Source organism: Aedes albopictus, chromosome 3 (assembly GCF_035046485.1).
Source record: "Aedes albopictus strain Foshan chromosome 3, AalbF5, whole genome shotgun sequence".
Taxonomy (NCBI): Eukaryota; Metazoa; Arthropoda; class Insecta; order Diptera; family Culicidae; genus Aedes; species Aedes albopictus.
The window spans coordinates 355,380,198-355,404,006 of NC_085138.1; the positions used below are offsets into that span (position 1 = coordinate 355,380,198).

A 23,809-nucleotide genomic window follows, 5' to 3' on the forward strand; every position below is an offset into this window, starting at 1 on the left:
TGGACGCAGGTTTGAAAAATTGTGACAACTGCACAGTACCCAGTAAACCATACATCGTATAAATATGACCATATGAAATCGCTTTTTCTTAGATATTAAATCATAATCGTAAAAAATGCTGAATCTCGTAGCAAAAACGACAAATCACATTGTATATAAATCATCATTTCGATTGATTTACGACGTCCAAAATTAACATCATAACAAGTGGTACATAACGCCATTTGAAATCACTTTCAAATGGAATATTAAATGGATGTATAAAATATCGAAAGAAATCACAGTAAAATAGTCACCCAAACGCCACGAAATTATCAGTACGTTGTGAACATTATTTTAATTACAATGCCAGTACTTACTGTTTATAAAGTCTACAACTAGAAGGGGGGGCGGCAATCCTCCCCCAAGATTGCTCAACTTTCATTTCACTGCTTCAACCCTTATCACACGATTTCAACACAAGACACACTTTGCTCCGAATCGACAGCGAACGTTTTAGAATGGAATTCTCCAGCACCAGATTCTCACTTTGCACAGTATCCAAACCACCCACCTAATCTGAAGGATCTTCTCATCACAGCTAGCGCGAGTCGTTGTGCCGGGATTCGCGACCCATCCATTGGCATATTTTTGTAATCGATGAACGTCAAACGAAGCACTGATTCAAGCACAAGCACTTATTTCACCATAACGCTGGTTTTCAATCCAGAACAACTAGGTCTAAACGAAATAATTTCGAGAACATTTTTCCGCGACGGCAACGACGACGACGACGAACGCGCGATGTGAATGTTGTAAACAATGCTTGCCGTAAATACTGCCAATTGAAATTCGCTGAAAGTTGTATAAACTGACAGATCACAATATGATATATATCAGAGCAAATGAATATTAAACGGAATCGTAAGGACTTAGGAGAATTGCCACCTAGTCTTCACACCAGCATATATGGAAAAGTGGCATTTGCTTTGACAGGCTGAAGTTTAAGTTTATATTGGCGATAATGCGCAGCCACTTCAAGCACAACTAACTAGATCAGTGGTATGGTATCAGATTCAGGATCTCGAGGTTCCGTGTTCGAGTCTGGTTGTTACTTTTTTTTTTGTCGATAGTTTGAAAACTTGTTTGAAACATCGTAGTGACAATCACCGAAAGTCGTTTCTGTTTCTTATTCATCCATGAATTGGACATCGTATTACTGATTATGGGAAATCGTGATTTGTCGCCACAAGTTTATATATCGCCTCCACTTTGGTGCGTATATAGCAGATTCGTGCACTTTATACGAGTGAATTGGTTTCTATATGGTGATGTATAACCCGTATTATACAACCCAAAATGTTTACTGGGTATAACCTGCTATGATCAGACTTCCTTAAGCATGGCTATGAACATCAGTGTGCAGTCTGATGAAAAAGTTTAGTTAAAAACTATCCTCAAGTGATAATTTATGAAGGTGCAGAAAACGTTGTACGCAACTCGGTGCAGAATGAAGATATTTACAGCACGAGTCGTACATTTATCCAACGAGGCTTGCCGAAATATCTATAAAATATATATAAGATTTCTAAAATTTGCATGTTCACTAGCGTCGCCTAGTGGCAAAATTGCGAAACAAGTGTTTATTTTTATGTAAGTTTATGTCCTACTGATCAACTTTGCCAAAGACACCATCTTTCTAAGTTATCGGGATTCTGAGATATGAGGTTTTGAAAATTTACTTGCTCACTAGCGCCGCCCAGTGGAGGAATTTCGAACTTCGCAACTCATCGTCAGTAAGTTATTGGCGTACCCAACAACTTTTCCGAAGAAACTATCCTTCCAAATTATCAGGGTCTTGAGCTGTCGCATATCGTAACGTTTGCTTGACAACCTGATATGGTTCCTGTCAAGGTTGTTAATCGATAAATTATCGTTATCGGCGATAAAGTTAACGTCTGTTATCGTTTATCGTCGATAACGATAACGTCTTCAGGCGGAAACGTCATCGGCGATACAGTTAACTGTGGAAATTATCGACTCGATAACGTCTCCGAAAAATTTTCTTCGCGATCTGAACCGTTGTTGATGCCGTCACTAGGGTAACTAGATTTATTGCAAAATTATCGAAGGTACGTTGATCTTCGCGTTGATTTATCGTTTGATTACCGTTATCGATAGATTATCGAGCAACCTTTATCGTTATCGAGTTTGCGATGAGTTAACTGTCGATAATTTATCGGTTAACAACCTTGGTTCCTGTACACAGAAAAAAATATGTAATTAAAATTCAGCGAGAAATCATGCACATAAAGGGAATGCTAGAGTTAGTGCACTTTTACAGGAGATATAATGTAAAATTACATTATCATCGTGTAAATTTTCGCCAACCATCGTGTAAACCATGATGGGCTGCAACCGGTTACGCGACTATTGGCGGAAATTTACACGAACGTAACGTAATTTTACATGATATTCCATGTAAACATGTACTAACTCTAGCATTCCCTTTATGTGCATGATTTTTCGCTGAATTTTACATGAATATTTTTTTCTGTGTAGTGCAATTTAACATCAAACTGTTGATGGTCCCTCTAGCGGCCAAGTTTCCAACTAATCATTCGAACCAAAGTTCTAAATGGTAGATCTTATCAAGCCCTAAAACTTTGCCGAAGAAAGTATTGCGCTAACTCTTAACACACCCGAGATAATAGGCCACACCCCCAAAAAGCCGAAATCCCATAAGCTCTTAGTCTCCTATTAAGCGGATTCCTATTGCGCCCCCCGACCAGTGATCTTATAAGAGTCTCGGCTGTATGAGGTATGTGAAAATATGCTACGAGGGGGGGGGGGAGTAAAAACTCGGCCAAAAAAGCTACGTCTTTTATGGATGCTCCCTAGGATGAATTTGTTCGTTAAAAGTATGTGATTCACAAGCTGTTTCAGATTAAACTTTGACCAATGTTTACTATTTAGGTCAGTTTTTCATGGCTCGATTATTGGAAAACAACAAGTCAGTTTATCATCCAAAGCCAATTCATTTCAAAGAAATGCAATGATCACGATTCAAAATCAAACTACAAATGTAATTTCTATTACTTACTTACCAATGTGCACCATCAAACTTTCCACGTCCTAGTTCAGTGCCCTCTCAATCAATCCCAAATCGTGATCCGCCAAAACAAAAGTTACAATTCCACACCCCTCATCACATCGATGCGATGGTGCAAGTTCTTCTGTTGTTTTGCTCTTCCGCGTGCCTGCAGTCAGTCCAACTTCTTTCACTGGCAAAATTAAAACCACCGCACTATTAATAACGAACGACCATAACATTAAACGAGCTTGGATCTCCGACTGTGGCGCGTTGTTGGTCCGCTGATGCTGATCCTGCGCGCCAACCTACTTCACTCGAAAAGTCATAAAATCTTCGATAAACCAGCCCAGCAGTCGTAGCAGCAGCAACAGCAGCAGCAGACAACAGCAGCGCATGCAGTGCGCGAGCCGCGAAGAAGACAAGAAAATTGCTGCGCAAACTGCGCGCAAAGCACGCCGAGTTCTCGTTGTAGGTAACTAAGTTCGCTCGCTGGCTTGTACGTAACGTTGCCGGCCCGGCCGTCGAGAGGAAGATAATTTTCTGATTTTAATCGAATTAATAGCAGAGCCCCTCCACAGTCTCGAACTGGCGAAGTACGCCACACCACTCTGCCACCGAGGATAATTGATGCGATCGTCGTTCGTTACGACGACGACTACGGATCTTGGGGAATCACTTGAGAGACCGAACTTACACTACACAGAATAAGGGGGTTGGCGCGAGCAAGAGAGCTGGGAGTTTGCGCTGACTTCCACACGACTCCAGTGACAAACTCGAACTGAAGTGAGTGAGTTGCGGCTTTGTGCACGATGAGTCCACTCGAACTCGAGTTGAGTTGATCGTCGTCCATTGCCTACTCACGCTCTTGCTTGGTTCAACAGCAACCAACAAGCCGGATTGTGGATTATGGTTTATCTTGTACGGATGGGAATAAAATCTGGTGAGAAAGAGCTGTTCAGCTAGAGAGCGAAAGCTTACAGCAGCTGGTTGAAGTGTGCAGCAATCAAGTAAGGATTGGAAGTTGAAGCTCAGTTGGAGGTAAGTTGGAGCTTTCATTGGATTTGAAGAGAGTGGATGCTTGAGATGTAAGCGTCACTGGGCAAAAAAGACACAAAAACATAAATAATGGACAGAAATAGCAATGTAGAGCAATTGGAACTCGTTGATGTTTATTAAGCGTGAGCTAAACGTTGAGCTGAAAGTTTTATCATATCTGCATTTTTTCTAACTTTTAATTCACAAAATGAGCCTCTGGGTCTGCCTCTGCTGCGATGTCCTGCAGAGTTGCAATCTAGTGCTTGCTTGCAGATTTCGCTCCCGCCCTTGGGTAGAGTGTGGCCTACCCACCTCAACTTTCGCTCCTATATTTCTGTTGCTATCGGCTTTTGATGAGGTTTTTCCACTGATACTCACCAGGTTTCACTGGCGTATAGCAGCACAGATTTCACGTTCGAGTTGAAAATTCAGATTTTGGTGCGTCGACTAATTTGGTTGTTTTTTTCATACATTTCTTAAACTCGCAAAAGCAGCCCTCGCCTTCTTTATCCGTGCAACTATGTCAATCTTGGTGCCGCCACACAGTGGTACCGCCATAGGCCAAAAATCAAAAAATTGATTTTCTAATTCATGAGTTTGAATATTTTTAATAGATCAATGATGTTCCCAAGAATGCAGAAAAACCATTTTTATGTATGATTCTGTTGCATATTTTGCTTGAGAGCGTGGGTACTATTATGCGATTTGACATTCTCAAAATTTGTCGAAAAGTTACATGAATTTTGAGTTGTTCACTGCGTCTTCATATAACAAAACCAAGTAGATTTTCAAATGTTTTTCAACGCAGAAATTTAGAATAATTGTTTATCTTTCAAATGCAAAGCACCAAAAAGTGGAAATGGATGTTTTTGAACTAACGGAGCTGTGTGTAATAGGCACACAATTTTACTCATAGAATATATACACAATAAAAATTCATGTAACATTTCAAACATGTTCTTAATCACATTTAATCAATCGGCAGCCATCAAATGATCAGATTTGAGCAAGGTTGTAGCTGCAAATATCTGCATATAAGTTTGCTAAATGTATTATAAATTACCCGTTATTTTTATAAAAATATGTTTTAAAATAACAAAAAAATACATATATACTTGTCCATCTGTAACTGCCTGAAATGCGTACCAAAATTACTTAAATTTTTACAGGAGATATTTCAATGCTTTTTACAATACTTGAGGGATATTTTATTCGAAAACAAACTTTGTAAATGTTTTTTTAATATAATGAAAAAAAATCAGTTCTGGAGGTATGGCTTGAGGTATGAGTAATTGCATTATAACCATTCATTTGGCCTCGTCAAAACTTACCTTAGTAATTGTTTAATTTGATACTTAGCCATGCGCAAAAATTCAAGTCAATCGGTTTGAAATTGACTTGGTTATAGCAGCAAGTGCCCAAAATAGGTGCTCCTGCCCAAATGGTCCCAGATCCTATCAATAGAATTACTGATATTAAATAAACAATGTTTGAAAGACTTTTAGTAGTGGCGAAAAAACATTTCAAAAGATTTTCCAATGAAATAAAACCCAAATAAACTCCTAATGGAATTTGCGAAGAAAATTCCTAGATAATTGCCGATAAAACTTTCAAAGGATGCGTGAAATATGTTTAGTATGAAATTCCAAACATATTATAGAATAAATTCTTAAAGAAATTGCCGAAGGGGAACTGAAGATATTACCGAAGAAAATTGCCAAACCCAAAGGAATTAATAAGATATGTATTTGCAAAAAAAAAGTCTTTATTGAAATAAATTGCAAAACAATTTCCAAATAAATTTCCGGGAATATTCCCTAAGGAATTACCGAAAGATCGTTTTGTCAAAACACACATTTCTTGTATTACAAACCAGACAATCAATTATCCGAATTTTACGAAGCTGAAATTTTGACTGATTACTACAATGTAGGTTTTACGTAAGTCAGAATCCCGATGAGAATATTTGAAGTTCGCTCGCACCAAATTCCGGGTTTTAACTGGGTTGATAATATGTTCGTGAAGCTTCAGAATGGAACTCATGATAATCGAGTCCAAATTTTGTAGTTTTAAGAATCATAGTAACAATTTCCCTATAGAAGTATTTTCATGCCCACAAGGTTGAACAAATGAAACAATAACACTGTCGCCATTAATTTTGTTGTCAAACCAAAAATTTCAATATGTATTCTGATATTACAATTTTATGTATTATTTATAGCTTTTACAATTGTTCTTAAAAACTATTTTAATTAGAGTTGTTATCATGCAATAAAGCAAAAAGGATGTCACGATGAATACAAGTTACACGCAAATTTGAGAATATTTTGTAGTTTCAAGATTTAAACTTCTTATAATTGCTCCGAAAATGTATTCTTACGGACCTGATTGTTTTCAATCCACAAAACAAATGGGTTTTCACGATGATTGTTGAGTTTAAACTGAAAATACAAATCCCATGTATTATACACAATCAAGTTATCAAGTTTTCAAGCCTCACATTATGGGGGAAGTGTCAAGTCAGTACAACGGTTGGGATTATCCAAAAAAGTTTTTCTTCAAAATATGGCGTGTTTAAATTTGCGGACTATTTTTATCCGCGACGCAGTATATTATACAGAGAAAATCAGTATTTCCTTTTACAAAAAAAGCAAAACAACCTGGAAGCTACTGAAATTGGCACCCCCTAGGCACCCCCTAAGAAAAAAATCCTAAATACGCCCATGGTATCGACCGCACAGAGCAATCATGGACGAGAACAGCTTTTCAGACTGATAAGAGCAACGATGGACGGTGTGCAGATCAGCGTAAGGATTTCGGGTGAACTATCCAGTTCATTCGAATCTCGACGGGGACTACGACAAGGTGATAGACTTGGAAGGTGTTATGCGACGAGCCGGGCTCAACAGCCGGGGTACGATCTTCATGAAATCCGGCGAATTTACCTGTTTTGCGGATGATATGGAGGATATAATTGCTGGAACATTTGAAACGGTGTCAGAACTGTACACCCGCCTGAAACGTGAAGCAGCAAAGGACGAATTTCGCGCCAACCCTTCTATGGGGCTGGCAGCACCCTCTCAGAATCGAACGAAACTTTGTGGGCATTAACAATAGGTCTTTCTAAGCAACTTTGCATATTTTGTTTTTCGAAATTTTTCAAGAGTAACATTTGAAGAGGGCCTAATTTTTTTCATAGATTTTTTTCAAATCGATGTAACTCAAAAATGACAAGACCTACAAAAAAGTGTTGTATGGCGGACAATCGTGAAATTCCATGAAGTTTTTTAGAAAAATATCTAAAAAATACAAAATTAATTCCTACACTGAAAAAAAAACAGGTTTTAAAAATTTAAATCGATATTACAAAAAAACCCTATGTTTTTAAATCGATGATTTTTTTTTTCTGGAGAAAGGTATTTCAATTACCTATATTTTATCCAAACAATGTTGCTGTGACATATTTAAGGGAAAACAGTTTTTCTAACAAAAACTTTTTTCATGTCCACATTGAGTGAATATTTTTCATCGTGTTTCGTGCCAACATGACCATAATAGGTTCAGTAGCCTCTCATCTGTTGGAAGTAAGTGTAAGCAAGAACATCAGCAGCGGTGCGGAAACAGAGTAGGCGTGGAGATGGGCTATTATATTTGAATTTTTCCAATCAGATGTCATTTGTGTAATAATCGTAGTGCAACAAATACAACATTTTTGTTCTTCCCAATTCAACGAAACCTGGTTTTATTTCCTAGATTACAACATCATCAACCAATGAAACTTTATGGATGTTCAAAAAATTGTTGAAGAAGCAATTTTGCATAATCTAACATTTATCTAGACTACCATTTGAAAAGGGCGTATTGGAGTGGCCCACACTTATATGAAAAACATAAAATTCGAAAAATGACAAGTCTTACCTCCTGTATCGATTGTTTTGGACTCCCAGGAGCTACGTTCAGCATTTGAGCGAAAACGAGTTAGTCTAAGGAGTGATACACAAATTATGTCACGCAAAATACGTCCTTTTTCAACCCCCCTCCCCTCCCCTCTATGTCACGCTTTGTATATGGGACCTCACCACTGTTTGTATGAGTCGTCACGTTCTGCAAAACCTCGCCCCCTCCCCTTCTAAAGCGTGCATGGCCCCTAATGGGGCGCTCAACGAGCTTGAAGTTTGTATGGGAAAACTTGGCCAAATGTATGCAGAAATCTTTTGATTTTTGTCGCTAGGTGGCGCTGTAAGCGTTCAATTAATAAACACATTGGTATTATTGTAGGTGACTATATATACACTACCCGTCATAAGTACGGACTCACAAAAAGTATTGCAACAATATTGCATCACCCTGACTCACCTCGATATCTCCAAAACCTGAGGACTTACAAAGATGCTGTCTTCAGGAAAGTTATTCAGAAGACAAGACTTTTCTGAGGGCGGCATTTTAAAAAGACAAAAAAAAATCCGTACTTATGACGGGTAGTGTATGCCAAACAACTTTGTTGAAGACCCGTAAGTGATCCGTCAGTGAGGCGAAGCATTAGGATTTCATTATTGATATTCCTTTACATGTATTGGAAAAACGACAATAATGTTTCACCTCACTTTACCTAGAGTATTATGCTTTTGGTCGAAATACGAAGTGACCAAACGTGCGAAAATTGATTTTTAACCTACTTAGAAATGTCGCAACTCAATTTGGATTAGTGCATATTGTTGCTCTTAATTAGCTTAATGATGCGCAACAGAAAAAATAGATTAAAATTTACTTCGCAGCTGCAACTTCGCATGTGCTTCTAGCGACGACTTCGATTTGGTGGTGCGACGATAATATAAATTTTTAACAGGCTTCGGATCACTTTGCGGTCTTCGTTAAAGTTGTTTGGCATATCGTCACCTACAAGAATAGCTAAGGCTTTAATTTTTTTTTTATTAATTGAACACTTGCAGCGCCACCTAGCGGCAAAAATTAAAAGCTTAAGATTTCTGCATACATTTGGCCAAGTTTTCCCATACAAACTTCATGCTCGTTGAGCGCCCCATTAGGGGCCACGCACAAATTAAGTCACGCTTTAGGAGGGGAGGGGGGTTTTGCAGAACGTGACGACCCATACAAACAATCGTGAGGTCCCATACACAAAGCGTGACATAGAGGAGAGGGGGGATTGAAGAAGGTCGAATTTTGCGTGACATAATTTGTGTATCACCCCTTAGACTAAATCGATTTCGCTCAAATGCTGAACGAAGCTTCTGGGAATCCAAAACAACTGATGCAGGAGGTAAGGCTTAGCATTTTTTGAATCTTATGTTTTTCATATAAGTGTGGTTCACTCCAATACGTCCTTTACAAATGTTAGTCTAGATAAATATTAGATAATGCAAAGTTGCTTCTTAAACAATTTTTTGAACTTCCATAAAGTTTCATTGGTTGATGAGAGGCTGCTGAACCTATATATGGCCATGTTGGCACGAAACACGATGAAAAATATTCACTCAATGTAGACATGAAAAAAGTTTTTGTTAGAAAAACTTTTTTCCCTTAAATATGTCACAGCAACATTGTTTGGAGAAAATGTAGGTAATTGAAATACCTTTCTCCAGAAAAAAAATCATCGATTTAAAAACATAGGGTTTTTTGTAATATCAATTTAAATTTTCAAAACCTTTATTTTTCAGTGTAGGAATTAATTTTGTATTTTTTAGATATTTTTCTAAAAAAACTTCATGAAATTTCACGATAGTCCGCCATACAACACTTTTTTGTAGGTCTTGTCATTTTTGAGTTACATCGATTTGAAAAAAATCTATGAAAAAAAATTAGGCTCTCTTCAAATGTTACTCTTGAAAAATTTCGAAAAACAAAATATGCAAAGTTGCTTAGAAAGACCTATTGTTTATGCCCACAAAGTTTCGTTCGATTCTGAGAGGGTGCTGCCAACCGTTGGTCGAGTTGGCGCGAAATTCGTCAAAGGTCGGACTGGTGGTGAATACGTTAAAAACAAAGTACAGCCTTGGCAGCAGTGTTACGATAGACGGGGATACTTTCGTGGCGGTAGAAGAATTCGTCTACCTCGTTTCCTTGTTGACGACGGACAATAACGTTTAGCCGTGAAATATGAAGCCGTAGCATCAGTGGTAGACGGGCCTACTACGGGCTTCAGAAGAAACTGAGTGTTGCGGTTGATGCGACAATGGGAAAAGTTTCGGGACTCCTATTTAGCAGACTCGTTTTTGCTTTAGAGAATGCTTTAAGCTGTAAATTTATTTTCCATGATTATTACAATTTTAATAAAGAGTGTTTGTAACGACTTACGTTTTTAGTCCTTCCTTTTAGTTTGTCTGTCACTGTCCGCAACCTTTTGGTTGATTTTAACTTGTCTGTGTCGTACAATGTTTTATTAATTTTATTTCATATATGTGTATTTAGATGTACTTACGAATTCAATAATAAGTTCAAAGTTGATTAGGTTTTAACTAGCAAATATTTTAGAAATTAGAGGAACAGAAAATCGAAACCACGTTTGTGTTGTCTATTCGTTTTGTGTTGTTTTATCTTTGTTCACTTCGTTGACAGCTGCGTAGATTCCCGGTACAGAAGGTTGATCAATGTTATCGACCAGGTTGGTGGTAGTGTGCACGGTGGGCTTCCTCGCGCACATTCCCCGACCCGTATTGCTGCTGTCCTGCCTCAGGCTCAGCTATACCACCTACAGCCACATCAAGCACAGCTACCTTGGTAACCGGTCGCTGGAACACTCCATTCGCAGTCTGCACGTCCACTTTTCGTATTCTGCCATCGTTTCCAGGATAGACCTTAACCACCTTTCCGCGAGTCCAGCTGTTCCGGGTTCCTTCGTCAATCACCACCACTAAATCTCCTACTTGTACTGGCTTGATATCGTCGAACTACTTGGAGCGGCGACAGATCGTGGGCAGGTAGCCCTTTATCCATTTCGTCCAGAACTGGTCCAACATACTTCGTATCAGATCCCAGTTAGCCCTGAGTGCTCGTCCGCTATCCGTCACCGGTTCCTGTGGCGGCTGAACTACACCGTTAGAACTAAGCATCAGGAAGTGGTTAGGTGTAAGAGCTTCTTCTTCCTCTGATCCTAACGGAACAAATGTCAGCGGTCGCGAGTTGATTATACCTTCCACTTCAGTCAGAAGGGTGTGGAACGTCTCCTCATCTGGTGTCCTACTGGTCTGCAACGTCTGTAGCGAAACTTTCACGGTTCGCACCATGCGTTCCCACGCTCCACCCATGTGGGGGGCGGCCGGGGGGTTGAAACGCCACTGAGTGTCACGGTTGGTGAAGGTTCTGCCCAACGTACGGTTCACCGCAGCTATTTCCTCCCGTAACTCTTTGCTTGCTCCAACAAAATTTGTGCCCTGGTCGCTGTAGATCTCCTGTGGAGCTCCTCTCCTGGCGATAAACCGTCTAATAGCCATCTTGCATGACTCACTGGACAAGCTGCAGGCAATCTCTAGATGAACGGCTCGTACAGTTAGGCAAGTGATGAGTACCACCCATCTCTTCACGTTGTTTCTACCGATGCGAATCAGGAAAGGCCCACAGTAGTCGATGCCAATAAATGTGAATGGCCGGACGTACGGGGTCACTCTCGTAGCTGGAAGAGGTGCCATTCGCGGGGACCGGGGAGCTGCACGATACACGGTACACCATGAGCAACGATTGGCAATCTGTCGGACAAGAGTTCTCAAACCAGGAATGTGGAAGATCTGTCGAAGCTCGTTGATCACCGTTTCTCCGTAACCATGTGCGTACCGTCGGTGAAAGTGATCGACGAGCAGTCGAGTAACGTAGTGTTGTTTTGGGAGCACCACGGGATACTTGGGCTCGTATGGAACAAATTTTGCTGCCTCAATCCGCCCTTCGATACGCAGAACTCCATTATCGTCGAGAAAAACCGTTAACTTGCGTAACGGGCTACTTTTCGTCAACCTTTTGACTTCTCCTGGCGGTCGTTCCTTGTTCTTGCGAATCGTCGACACTTCTTCGGCATATTCTTCGTTCTGCACCAACCGCCACAGCACGAGTTCCGCCTTCAACAGCTCCTCTCTCGACAGTACTCCAGTATCGGAAGAATCGGTTGCAGGCTTTCGACGACAACGATCAATGAAGCGCAGTACATACCCTACCGTCCGTAGAAGTCGTTGATACTTGGAGAACCGCTGGTAATTGAACACTGGATTCGAAGATGGACGGTGGTGGGCGTGGACTGGTCGCATTTCTTCCTGGATATCCGGCGGCGAGTATTCCTGTTCTGGCCATCTAGATTCATCCTCGTAAAGGAATTCAGGTCCTGTAAACCATCGACTGTCTGGTTGAAAGCTCGGTCCTTTGCCCCACTTGGTGGCTTCATCTGCTACGTTGCGTCGTGTAGGAACCCATTTCCATTCTTCCAGGCTCGTCTCATTCAGAATCTCGCTGACCCTGAACGCCACAAATTGTCGGTACTTCCGCTGATCCGATCGAAGCCACGATTGAACTGTTTTAGAGTCGCCCCAGATTACGCGACGGCTTATCGGTAATGTATGGTTTTCCTGCACCGATTTCATTAGTCGGACACCGATAACTGCGGCTTGCAGTTCCAAACGAGGCACCGACATTGGACTTAGAGGTGCCACTTTTGTTTTGGCCGACACCAGCGCGCAGCGTACCTGTCCTCGGTCGACAATCCGGAAATAAGCGGCGCATGCATACGCGGCCTCACTTGCATCTACGAACACGTGAAGTTCCAAGCGTTTCAAACTGCGGTGATCGTATCCAGGAAAATAGCAGCGTGGAATCTTCACCTGGTTAAGGTTTTGCAGCACCTCCACCCAACGCCGCCACTTGATGACCAATTCTTCTGGAATTCGCTCGTCCCAGTTCACTTTCGCTCTCCAAATGTCCTGGATCAAGCATTTTCCGTGCACTACAAACGCTGCAACAAGCCCGAGAGGATCAAAGATGCTCATGACCACTCTTAGCACTTGACGCTTTGTCAGAATGAATCCTTCCGCCAACAGTTGAACAACTTCATCACGAAGCTTAAGAGCAAACGTGAATTCGTCGGGTTCTGGTAGCCACGCCATTCCAAGTACCCGTTCTGAACCGGTGGACTTCTCTGCAATGCAGCACTTTGAGACTTGCGTTGTTTTTTCCCCGACCCGTCGAAGAACTTGTTTGGAGCTTGAAAGCCAATTCCGAATCTCGAAACCAGCACTTGCGTGTATCTCCTTCACCTCGAGCGCTATGCGAACTGCTTCCTCAACCGTATCTGAACTGTTCGCGTAGTCATCTACGTAGGTGTTCTCCACGATAGCCGCGGCCGCGTCCGGGTATACCTGCTTCCACTCTTCGGCATTTCTGTTTTTTACGTATTGGGCAGAGCATGGCGAACATGTTGACCCAAACGTTGCAACATCCATCACGTATTCCTGCACTGGTTCCGTTGCACTGTCCCGCCACAAAAACCGCTGAGCTTGTCGATCCTCCGGCCGAATCAGGATCTGATGGAACATTTCTTTTATGTCACCCGTAATGGCCACCTCTCGCTGGCGGAAACGGAATAGTACGGATGGTAGCGATGTGAGTAGATCCGGCCCCTTCAGTAGCATGGAGTTTAGTGATACGCCACCGGTAGTTGCCGCTGCGTCCCACACAACCCGGACTTTTCCAGGCTTGTTCGGGTTCTGAACCACACCTAACGGCAAGTACCAGACTCTTCTAGGGTCACTGAGGCTGGCTTCTTCATTTGTAAGCTTATGGGCGTAGCCCTTCGATTGATAATCGAGGATCTGCTGTCGGACGTTTGCGTACAGCTCCGGTTTCTTGCTCAAACTCCGTTCCAGACAAGACAGTCGCTTTTCAGCCATGAATCGGCTTTGAGGAAATTCAACGCAGTCAAACTTCCAGAGCAGTCCTGTTTGGAAGCGCCCGGATGATGTCCGAATAGTTGTTTTCTCGAGAATCTCACGCGATCGCCGATCTTCTTCAGCTTCGATTTGTGGAACAAGCGCCACGCCAACGTTTTCGATGGAAAAGAAGTTTTTCACTGCGTCATGTAACTGTTCGTCGGATGAGCGAGCGCAGATGTGGAGAAGACGATGTTCTGGTGTACTCGAAAGTCCTTCTGCTTTCCCGTAGATGGTCCAACCAAGCCTTGTTTTTGCTGCAACTGGTTCGAAGTGCTTCCCTTCTCGCTTCTTCAGCGTCAGCAGCAATTTAGCGTTGTCCACACCGATCAGAATACGGGGTGTAGCGATAGGATAACTGTCTACGGGTAGACCTTTGAGGTAATCGTATCTGCGCGCCATCTCTTCGTACTGCAAAGACTGCGGGGGAAGATCCAAGCTTTCGACCGTCCGTACGTATTCCAGTGTGTGCTTTTGACTGTTGCCAGCCGCCGAGATTTCCAACTGTACGTTCTGTGAATCCTTTTCGGTTCGTTTGATACTGCTGGTCCACTGCAAACACAGGGGTTCGGCTTCACCTTCAACGCCCAGTTCATCAGCCAACTCTTTTTCCATTAGTGTGTAGGAAGATCCGTCGTCGAGGAATGCCAACGTGGTGACTGACTTGTTTTTCCCGTGAAGAGTAACTGGAAGAATCCGGAATAGCACCGGACACGGAAGTTGACGATGAACGTTCACCGTCGCTGATGTTGTGGGTGTGACCTGGCTTCTCGCTGAAGACACTGCTTCGATAGTCGGCGCCTGAGGGTTTCCCGGGTGCAGTAGCTTGTGATGGCGTTCTTCACAGTTGCTTACACCACACACCGTAGCCTTGCACGGCCACTTACCGTGAGGAATCAGGCAACGGCGGCAGAGGCTTAGCTGCTGGGCCGTCTTCCAACGATTCTCCAGGGACAAGCTCTTGAAACTATTGCACTCGCGCACTTTGTGTCCGTCCTTCTTGCACAGTAGACACGGCTTCGGTTGGCGAACGGTACTAGCACCAGCATCTTCTGTCTTGACGTCCCGCTGGACTTTCCGTTCCGGCTCCGTCGTATGCGCGTTCACAAAACCCTTCTCTTTACCCTTGAACTTCTCCTGCTTTCGCACTGGCTCTGCGTAAAGTGTGACGTTGCTGGCCGCAGACAGAATTGCTGTCATGTACGCGCTAAACGCCCGCAAATCTGCTACTGGAATCTGTCGTTGGTACAAGGCCCAGTCCAGCTTGATATTGGCCGGCAACTTGTCCACCAACTCCTGGAGTAGCGAAGGGTTTGAAAGATGGGCGTCCATGCCCATGGACTGCAGCTGGCTACAAAGGTTCTGAACGACGAGTCCGAAGCTGATGAGGCTCTCCAGCTTGTCCGCTTTCGGCGCCGGCGTTGAATACACTTTATTCATCAGGCACTTAACTATCAATTCAGGGCGACCGTAGAGTGTTTCCAAGGTCGCCATTACCTGTGGCACTGATGACGGATGGTAGAGATGTCCCCGAACTGCTTCCTTCGCATTCCCTTTGAGGCACCGCTGAAGACGCATGAGGTTCTCGTCATCGGTATATCCACACATACGCGTTGAGTTGTTGTAGCTACTCACGAACAGCGGCCAGTCTATGGGGTCGCCGGCAAACTCTGGTAGCTCCTTGGGCACCACGTGTCTTGCAGCGATTTGCTGTGAACTCGGTCCACACGATGAGACTGGAAGATCATGAGCGACTCTGCTTGACGGTAGCGGCGTAACGATCGGATTTGGAACACTCGATACACTCGCGACGAACGGGTAGGAGGGAGCATTAGGCGGAAATGTCGAATATTGATTGCGAGGATTCGGCTGACTTGGTGCGTAATGCCCCGACGAATGCCCGGTGGGAACACCAAACGGGAAAGACGAATGCCGGACAGCGGCATGCGCGGCACTTGGTTCGTACTGTCGCGATAAATGACTGGCGGAAACTACCGGGTAGAAACAGCTACCGGTGTAGTTAGGATCCCATAGCCCAGCACTTGACGAAACTATCGAGCCTCGGTGAGGCAACGAGTTAGAGCTCACTACAGTGTTCATTGTGTTACAATTTGTTACAAACCCCTGAGCAATGCTAACATTCTGAGCCTGATTTCTTACCGGATAACTAATAGGATTGTGTGCCTGCCTACTTGGTTCTCTAACCGTTGGTAACGGAGCTTGCGCGTTTAACATACCTGCACCTGTCGTGATACTTATGCTAGTAGTTACTGCATCCGACGTACTGCTGCTACTCGGAGTGGGAAACGGATGGCGCTGATTAGACGACGGCTGTTGAATGCTGGTCAATTGCTGCTTCAGCTCTCGAACTTCCCGTTCTAAGTCAGCCCTAGACTTGTCGCCGCTGGGAGGTGGCGATATCTCCATTGAATACATCAGTTGTCCAACTTGCTGCGCAGACGTGGGCAAAGATATATCGGCTGCGGCGAGAAAAGCGGAGGTGCGCGAACCCTGCCTCATATAGACAGGAGTGCTAGAAGTAGTAGGAGGTGGGGGTGGTGGAGCCGGGACCGAATTTTCAGGATTTTGGACCGCGCGAGGTACCAGAATTCCCCACGAGGCAATATTGCTTTGATCGTACGCGCCAGTAACTGCAACAGGCTCTTTAGGAACATCGGGTTGAGCAGCAGTGCCTTGAAATGTCCCGCCACACGGAAGTCTAGCAGATTCATCCCTGGGGCCAGCTTCGGTGATTGGTGTGGTGCCGGTGGGGACTTGACTTATCCCGGATCCGGTTGCCATGGCCATACCGTGGTTCTCAACCCATTTTTGAACGTCGCTGAGTTTGCTCCGAGTGCTGGAGAGACTTTTCCGACTCCTACCTTCGTTCGATCGCTCCTCCTCCTGCAGTACTTCGTACTTCCTATTCAAATACTGCTTGGCTATCTCCAACTTTTCCTGCATGATTCTCTTCCTCCTCTCATTTTCCTCTACTTGTGCCTTCTTTTGCAGAGCGCATTCCTCCTCCGCTTGCTCCATCAATAACTTCTCTTGGAGCTCCTTTTCCTCCTGCAATCGAAGGAGTTCTAACCGTCTCCTCGACGAACTAGTACTGGAAGAAGTTCGTGTAGATTCCCGACCGGATGGTAGAGCGCATTTCCCGCATGCAAAACTTCTATCCTTGACATTCTCGTCAACCTTCGCGCAAGTGAAGTGGAACCACCGCTTGCACAGGTCGCACTGCACCATCCATTTATCGGCTACATCGGGTCGGTCGCACAAGGGACAACATCCAGTCGCCGAACTCTCCTCTTCCGTCAGTTGTCGGATGACGCTGCGTCTTCGGGTCGATTTATCAGATCCCGACATTCTAGTCGTCCTGATGCACTCACTTTGTGAGGTTAAAAACCTTAAAGTTTGTTGCGGTTGATGCGACAATGGGAAAAGTTTCGGGACTCCTATTTAGCAGACTCGTTTTTGCTGTAGAGAATGCTTTAAGCTGTAAATTTATTTTCCATGATTATTACAATTTTAATAAAGAGTGTTTGTAACGACTTACGTTTTTAGTCCTTCCTTTTAGTTTGTCTGTCACTGTCCGCAACCTTTTGGTTGATTTTAACTTGTCTGTGTCGTACAATGTTTTATTAATTTTATTTCATATATGTGTATTTAGATGTACTTACGAATTCAATAATAAGTTCAAAGTTGATTAGATTTTAACTAGCAAATATTTTAGAAATTAGAGGAACAGAAAATCGAAACCACGTTTGTGTTGTCTATTCGTTTTGTGTTGTTTTATCTTTGTTCACTTCGTTGACAGCTGCGTAGATTCCCGGTACAGAAGGTTGATCAATGTTATCGACCAGGTTGGTGGTAGTGTGCACGGTGGGCTTCCTCGCGCACACTGAGATCAAAAAAAATATTCACCCTCGCACCAAATGTACCATGTACAAAACGCTGATAAGACCGGTGGTCCTATACACGGGTACTATAGACATGGACTATGTTCGAGGAGGACCTGCAAGCACTCGGAGTTTTCGAGCGACGCGTGCTAAGGATGATCTTCGGCGGCGTGAAGGAAAACGGTGTGTGACGGCGAAGGATGAACCACGAGCTCGCTGCACTCTACGGTGAACCCGACATCCTGAAAATGACTAAAGCTAGACCGATACGGTGGGCAGTAAATGTTGCAATAATGCCGAACAAAAATTCTGCAAAGCTGGTGTTTGTTAACCATCCGGTTGGTACAAGAAGCACGATGAGCGGACCAGGTGGAGCGTGACAGCTGCAGCTGCAAATCGAGTATTATGGCGACAAATTGTAGATTTAGTGTTATCATGAATTTGATATTAAACTAAATAAATGAAATACCACGTCGCACTCATTGAACCACATTCAAACAAGTTCACACCTTTTGAAAACGTACAATATACAGTTCCACAAAACCCGCTCTGACCATCAGTGAGGATGAAGTTCACAATGCTAATATATGGGTCAACCAATTGGGCAGCATCAGTCGAAGTTCACCGGGAGCACGGCATCTCTGAATAAAAACCACATTTTTCAATCCCATATTGACCGGTTAGAGGAGCAACAAGACCAGAACCAGAACCGACAACGAACAACGGGTTCGATGGATTACATGCACTTTGGGATGCAAATCCTGCTGGTTCTGAGCTGGTAGCTGGTTCGAACGTCCATCAATATTATTGCTGTGGCTGCTCACTTGGCTGATGGTCGTCCATCAGAGGACAGGATACATTGGAAAACGGAGGAAGGTAAATGCGTTGTCGAAGTTCGAATGATAATCATCATTTATGCGAAAATCCGTCGTCGTCGTCGTCCGTTAGCTGCGCATCGTTCAGGCGGGGAAGGTGGTGCCATCTGCGGTCGATGCAAAGTAAAGCCGACATCATGAGTAATGACCACATCACGGCTCTTTGCAGCACTTGATCGAAATCGGGACGATAAGCACCAACTTTCGACTACTCCATCAGTCGGTGTGGACTGTGGATTTATAGTCGTATTGGGAATTTCTCAACACTACGCGGACACCAATTTGGAGATGCATCCGAGATAAAAATGCAATGATTGGATTTCATGCATCCATAAACCCCCAACCACATCCATTCGCGACCCATATCATTAAGATCCGTTCGTCGTATTGACATTGGCCTTACGAGAGGCAGTACCGCAGGGATCACTCGTCGAAATTGCCACCTTTCCACGCGATCGGGCATTCCTGCAGATCATACCTACACGGCACGGTAATCGATTACAAATCGACGTTTCGTGCCAACACGTCCAGCCCTTTTGGGAGGCGGTGGCATCCCATATCATATTGCACTCAACATTGCACTGTGGTTCAGGAAATTGATTTACGGACGGAAATCGAGCTTAGATACCTTCACACATAATATCTGCTGTTATTTTTGGTGGATATCTTGGCTAAACTCAGTGAGCATTTGCTGGAAACGTTTCAGACATGAATCACGTATGATTGTTCTGACATTCATGCACACAACAGAAACACGTGTTTGATGAACAAATTGATATTTGAAATATGAAAAGAAATTTACGTGCTCCGGTGAAAATCGAACCCACGACTCCCAAGACTCTCTTCAGGACTCCCAATCGATATAGACATGAAGATGTTCATCTGGTTTCCATCGGAAAGAGGTTTGGATTGTGAAAGCGAACAAACCATGTGCATTAGTGGAACCGAGTTCAGTTCTGTGCCTGCAATGGACGGAGATGGTGAAGTGGCTCCGTAGCATGGAGGAAAGAAGCGCCCGTCTAGCCAATTGTAAGTCGTGGGTTGGATTCCCACCGGAGCACTTGGATTTCTTTTCGCAATTCAAATCTCCATTAGTTCATCAAACACATATTTCTGCTGCGTGTATGGATGTCAGAGCAATCAAACGTTGTAATTTCCACTTGGCATGGTTAGCCTCAGCAAAAATCGAAAAATTTACTAGAGAGTATATCAGTTAAGGCATTAATCTAAGAATTTCTGGAAGAGTGAGGATAGGATACTTGATGCAATACTGTATAAAACTGCCGTGAGCAGCATAGTTGTCCCATGTTCAATGGGAATCCCTAACCCCCTTCTTTTAAGATTAGTTGGATTGGGGTAGTGAGCCACTTGGGCAGTGGCCGGTATTTTGGGCACTCTTCGCTAAAACTCAGACAATTTCAAACCAATCGACTTGACATTTTGTACACGGCTAGATACTATAGGGTGCGGGCACCGGTTTGGCCAGTCTAAGGGAAATCATTTTTATAAAAATAACCAATAATCCTATGAAAACAACCAATGCGTCAAAAGAAAGGTTTCAATCTATATTTTGAAGGAAAAATGCAGAAATCATGCCAATACTTGATTTTTGTATTAAAAGTGGCACTGGCCAAAATAGAAGCTCTGCCGCAGTTTTGGCCATATTCTTAAGTTTGGTTTCTATTTTGGCCAATCACGTGTATTTCTTATGGGAGTGGCCAAATTAGAAGCACCCTGGCCAAAATAGATATATGGGAGCAGATTTTTTAAGGAAATATATTTTTTTCTTCCAGTTTTTAATCAAAATGTGTGGTTTTCACAGCTGTAATCATCATATTGTATTAGGATCTACTAGTAAAAAATAAATTTACGCCGATTTAGATCGCAACAGGCTCAATACCGCACTATGGCCAAAACTCCGGACTGGCCAAAACTGAAGCTTCTACCCTACCTATCTCACCGCATTCCAAAAAATGTGTCAATTGGTTCAAAATTATAGCAGAAAAGTACCCAAAAAAAAAAAATGTTTTTTTTTTCAACTCAGAAACTCATTATCTATCAGGAGACTATTCGGTTGGACCGGTTCGATAACCGTGGGTGCCGGATAATCTGGATTTCCGAGTTCATGTTTTTATGCAATAGAATGCATGGAATTTTAGGTGAGCCAGCAGCAATATGGGCATCAATCATCCTAAACCTGGCCCAGCAGAAACTATCTGACCGGTCTTGGATTACAAAAGGTCTTGACTTCGAAATTGTCACTTAGAAACAGGATTCCCGTGGAACAATGGCTGGCGATAAACAATTTAAGGTATTCTAACCCAAAAAATGTGGATATCAGTATAATATAAGGACATCATCTTGAAAATCCAGATTTCCAAATCCTACGGTGGTCGCACCGGACCAACCAAATATTCTCCCGATAGATGATTTTTTTTTAATTTTCTTGTCTTATCAATAGGCCCCAATCTTGCTTAATTTCCTGAGCTATTCCTACTGTATTTTTTGAGACATTACTTTAGCAAATCTTGCATGGATTGTTTCACTAATTTCTTCTGGAATCCTTCAGTAATTTCTTCCGAAAATCTTGGAGAGAGGATTCATTCAGAAACTCATCAAAAGATTCACAATAAAAAAAACGACTTTGAAAATTCCCCAGGTACTTCTTCTTAAATTCCAACAGCGGTTCCTTCAGAAAATCTTCCAGGGTATTTTGAAAACATTCTACCAAGAATGCTGTTGCGACGCGCAGCGAGCCCCTTGATCGAGATGATATCGATAATTATAACAGGGCATCCTTATTGTTAAGGTGGTAGATAGCTGTAGGTAGCAGGCTGGGTAGCAGTCATGATCACGATGACACAGAAAGAGCGAGCTGTCATATATGATGAGTTGCGAAAGTGAGATTCGATATATGATTATTAACTGGAGTAAGTTTTGATTTTGCTAGTTTAAAACTATTATATTTTCATTGAACTACAATTCCTAGTGGTAAGAATCATTTGTAAACCGTAGTGTTCAGCTTAGTTCATAATTATTTGTGTTACAGTGAGCATCAGTAGGTCGGCTCTAGAGGCACGTTCTCCTCCATTCGGGAAGTGAGCATAGAATTCGATATACACTAAAACTTTTTTTTATGCATGTTATTTTTATGCACTTCCAATTTATGCACCTTTTTTTATGCTCTGCATAAAAAGAGGGAAAGCTACTCAGAATCTATATTGTGCATAAGAATATTTAATAATGACGGGAACTATTGCAACGGCGGCTAAGGGGTGTTTACAGGGGAGAGCAAAGGAAGGTTACAGGTACGTTTTTGGGTCTCATCCTCATGTGCGTTACATGGGGTCCAAGTGGGTTTCAGGGGGATTTTGGAGACATTTCCGGACGTTTACTTAAGCGTTACGAGGAGTTTTCGGGGGGTTCGAAGCCTCTCAGGTGCGTTACATGGGGCCCGAGGGGGTTTAAGGGGAATTTTGGAGGCATTTCAAGATGTTTCAGACCATTTTCGGCGGGATTCAGAGGCGTTAAGGAAGCGTTACGATGAGTTTTCGCGGGTTTCGGACCGACTTAGGTGCGTTACATGGGGTCGTGGGGGTTTCAGGGGGATCTTGTAGGCATTTCAGGAAGTTTCAAAGGATTTTTAGCGACCCCAACACACCTCTGAAAAACCCTTTGATTTGAAGATTGTCTTGAAACCCCTTGATACGACGCTAACCTAAAATGCCTCTTAACGCCCCTGCAACCTCCGTAATCCCATTGAAACGCCCTTGAAATCATTATAATCTATTTGAAATGCCTCTAAAACCCCTTTGGATGCCTTTAATGGGGTCCATAAACCCCTTGAAACGAACCTGAAAACCCCTTGAGACGCCTCTCAAATGCCATCAAATGCCCCTAAAACACCCTGAAACTCACTGAAATGACTCTGAATAAGGTATTTAAGGTAAACGCCCCTCAAACCTCCTGCAACGTCCTTCAAAGACTCCTGAGATCCCTTGAATTGCCCCTAAAGACCCTTGGAATGCCCCTGAAACCCACTAAATACTATTGAAATACCGCTGAATTCCCCGTAATGCCATGAAAACACCAAAAAATCTTGACAGAACGCCCTCAAATTCCCCGAAACAACCCCTTAAAACGCCCCTGAAGCCCCTTGGAACCCCTTTTTGGGCTCTCTGGGAACTTTCTGGAAACCCCTTTAGCCCCACCTCAACTGCCCAGAAGCAAGACCAGTTCTCGCGAACTAGATTCCCTAATTAAATCCAAAACTTAATTTATGCATAAATTTTCTCTCTTTTTATACCATTTTTAATTTATGCACATTTTTAATTTATGCAGTCCCAGCCATGTGCATAAAAAAGAGGTTCCAGTGTACTGAATTGCATCCCTAGCGCTTTTCCTAGCCCAGTGCCCATTGGTTCTGTCCTTTGGTTCTGGAATTTCAAGAACACGTAAGTGATTTAAATTAGTTTCTTCGTCAGATGTTTCTTATATGAACTAATTTAGAATTGAATTCTGATTGATTATTTGTCCGATAGCTCCAAAATACGTATTGGCATGCAATTGAAAGCAACAGCCCAGGTCTTACGGTAGAACACCAAAACTGTAAGTGCACATTTGTCAATCTAACCTTGTTGTAATCAAAATACATTATTTTTAGCTTAAAGCGATCAACAATCAACAACCTGTGTTTCGCTAGAAAGATTTGGTGATTCTCCGAATAATTGCCTTCAGAGGTTTCTTAAAGAAATCCTCAATGAATTCTTTTAGATGTTCTATGGGAATCTATGAATATTCCCTTTAGAATAATCTTCAAATTTTCCAAAAGATTACCCAATAAATTAATTTAAAAACTTTTCATAGAACCTTTTATGGATTCACTTCGAAATTACTCAATGAATTCCTTTATAACATCTTCCAGGAAATACATTCAGGAAGTTTTCCATTATTTCCTTTCACAAATTCTCCAAAAACATCTTCCATTGAGTGCTTTAAAAATTC

The 23,809-nt window shown here is 42.7% G+C and overlaps 1 protein-coding gene and 1 long non-coding RNA gene across 5 annotated transcripts in view; one reads left to right on the plus strand and one right to left on the minus strand.

Annotated features, from left to right (window-relative positions):
• LOC134289462 (uncharacterized) overlaps nt 1-23,809 on the plus strand; it is a 209,586-nt gene that overhangs the window by 138,918 nt on the left and 46,859 nt on the right. The window lies entirely within an intron of this gene.
• On the minus strand, nt 1,930-22,997 carry LOC134289461 (uncharacterized). Of its 4 annotated transcripts, none has more exons than XR_009998533.1 (2): nt 3,768-22,997; nt 1,930-3,263 (listed from the first exon to the last, which is right to left on the minus strand). XR_009998533.1 is itself a non-coding variant. In XM_062855304.1 (2 exons), the coding sequence occupies exon 2, from the start codon at nt 17,395-17,397 to the stop codon at nt 11,014-11,016; it is 6,384 nt and encodes a 2,127-aa protein (XP_062711288.1). In that variant the 5' UTR covers nt 17,398-17,652; nt 17,712-22,997; the 3' UTR covers nt 1,930-11,013. The 4 variants fall into 4 exon arrangements, 1 of the variants encoding a protein (XP_062711288.1); XR_009998534.1 differs by having other exon boundaries at nt 1,930-3,286; XR_009998532.1 differs by having other exon boundaries at nt 1,930-3,381.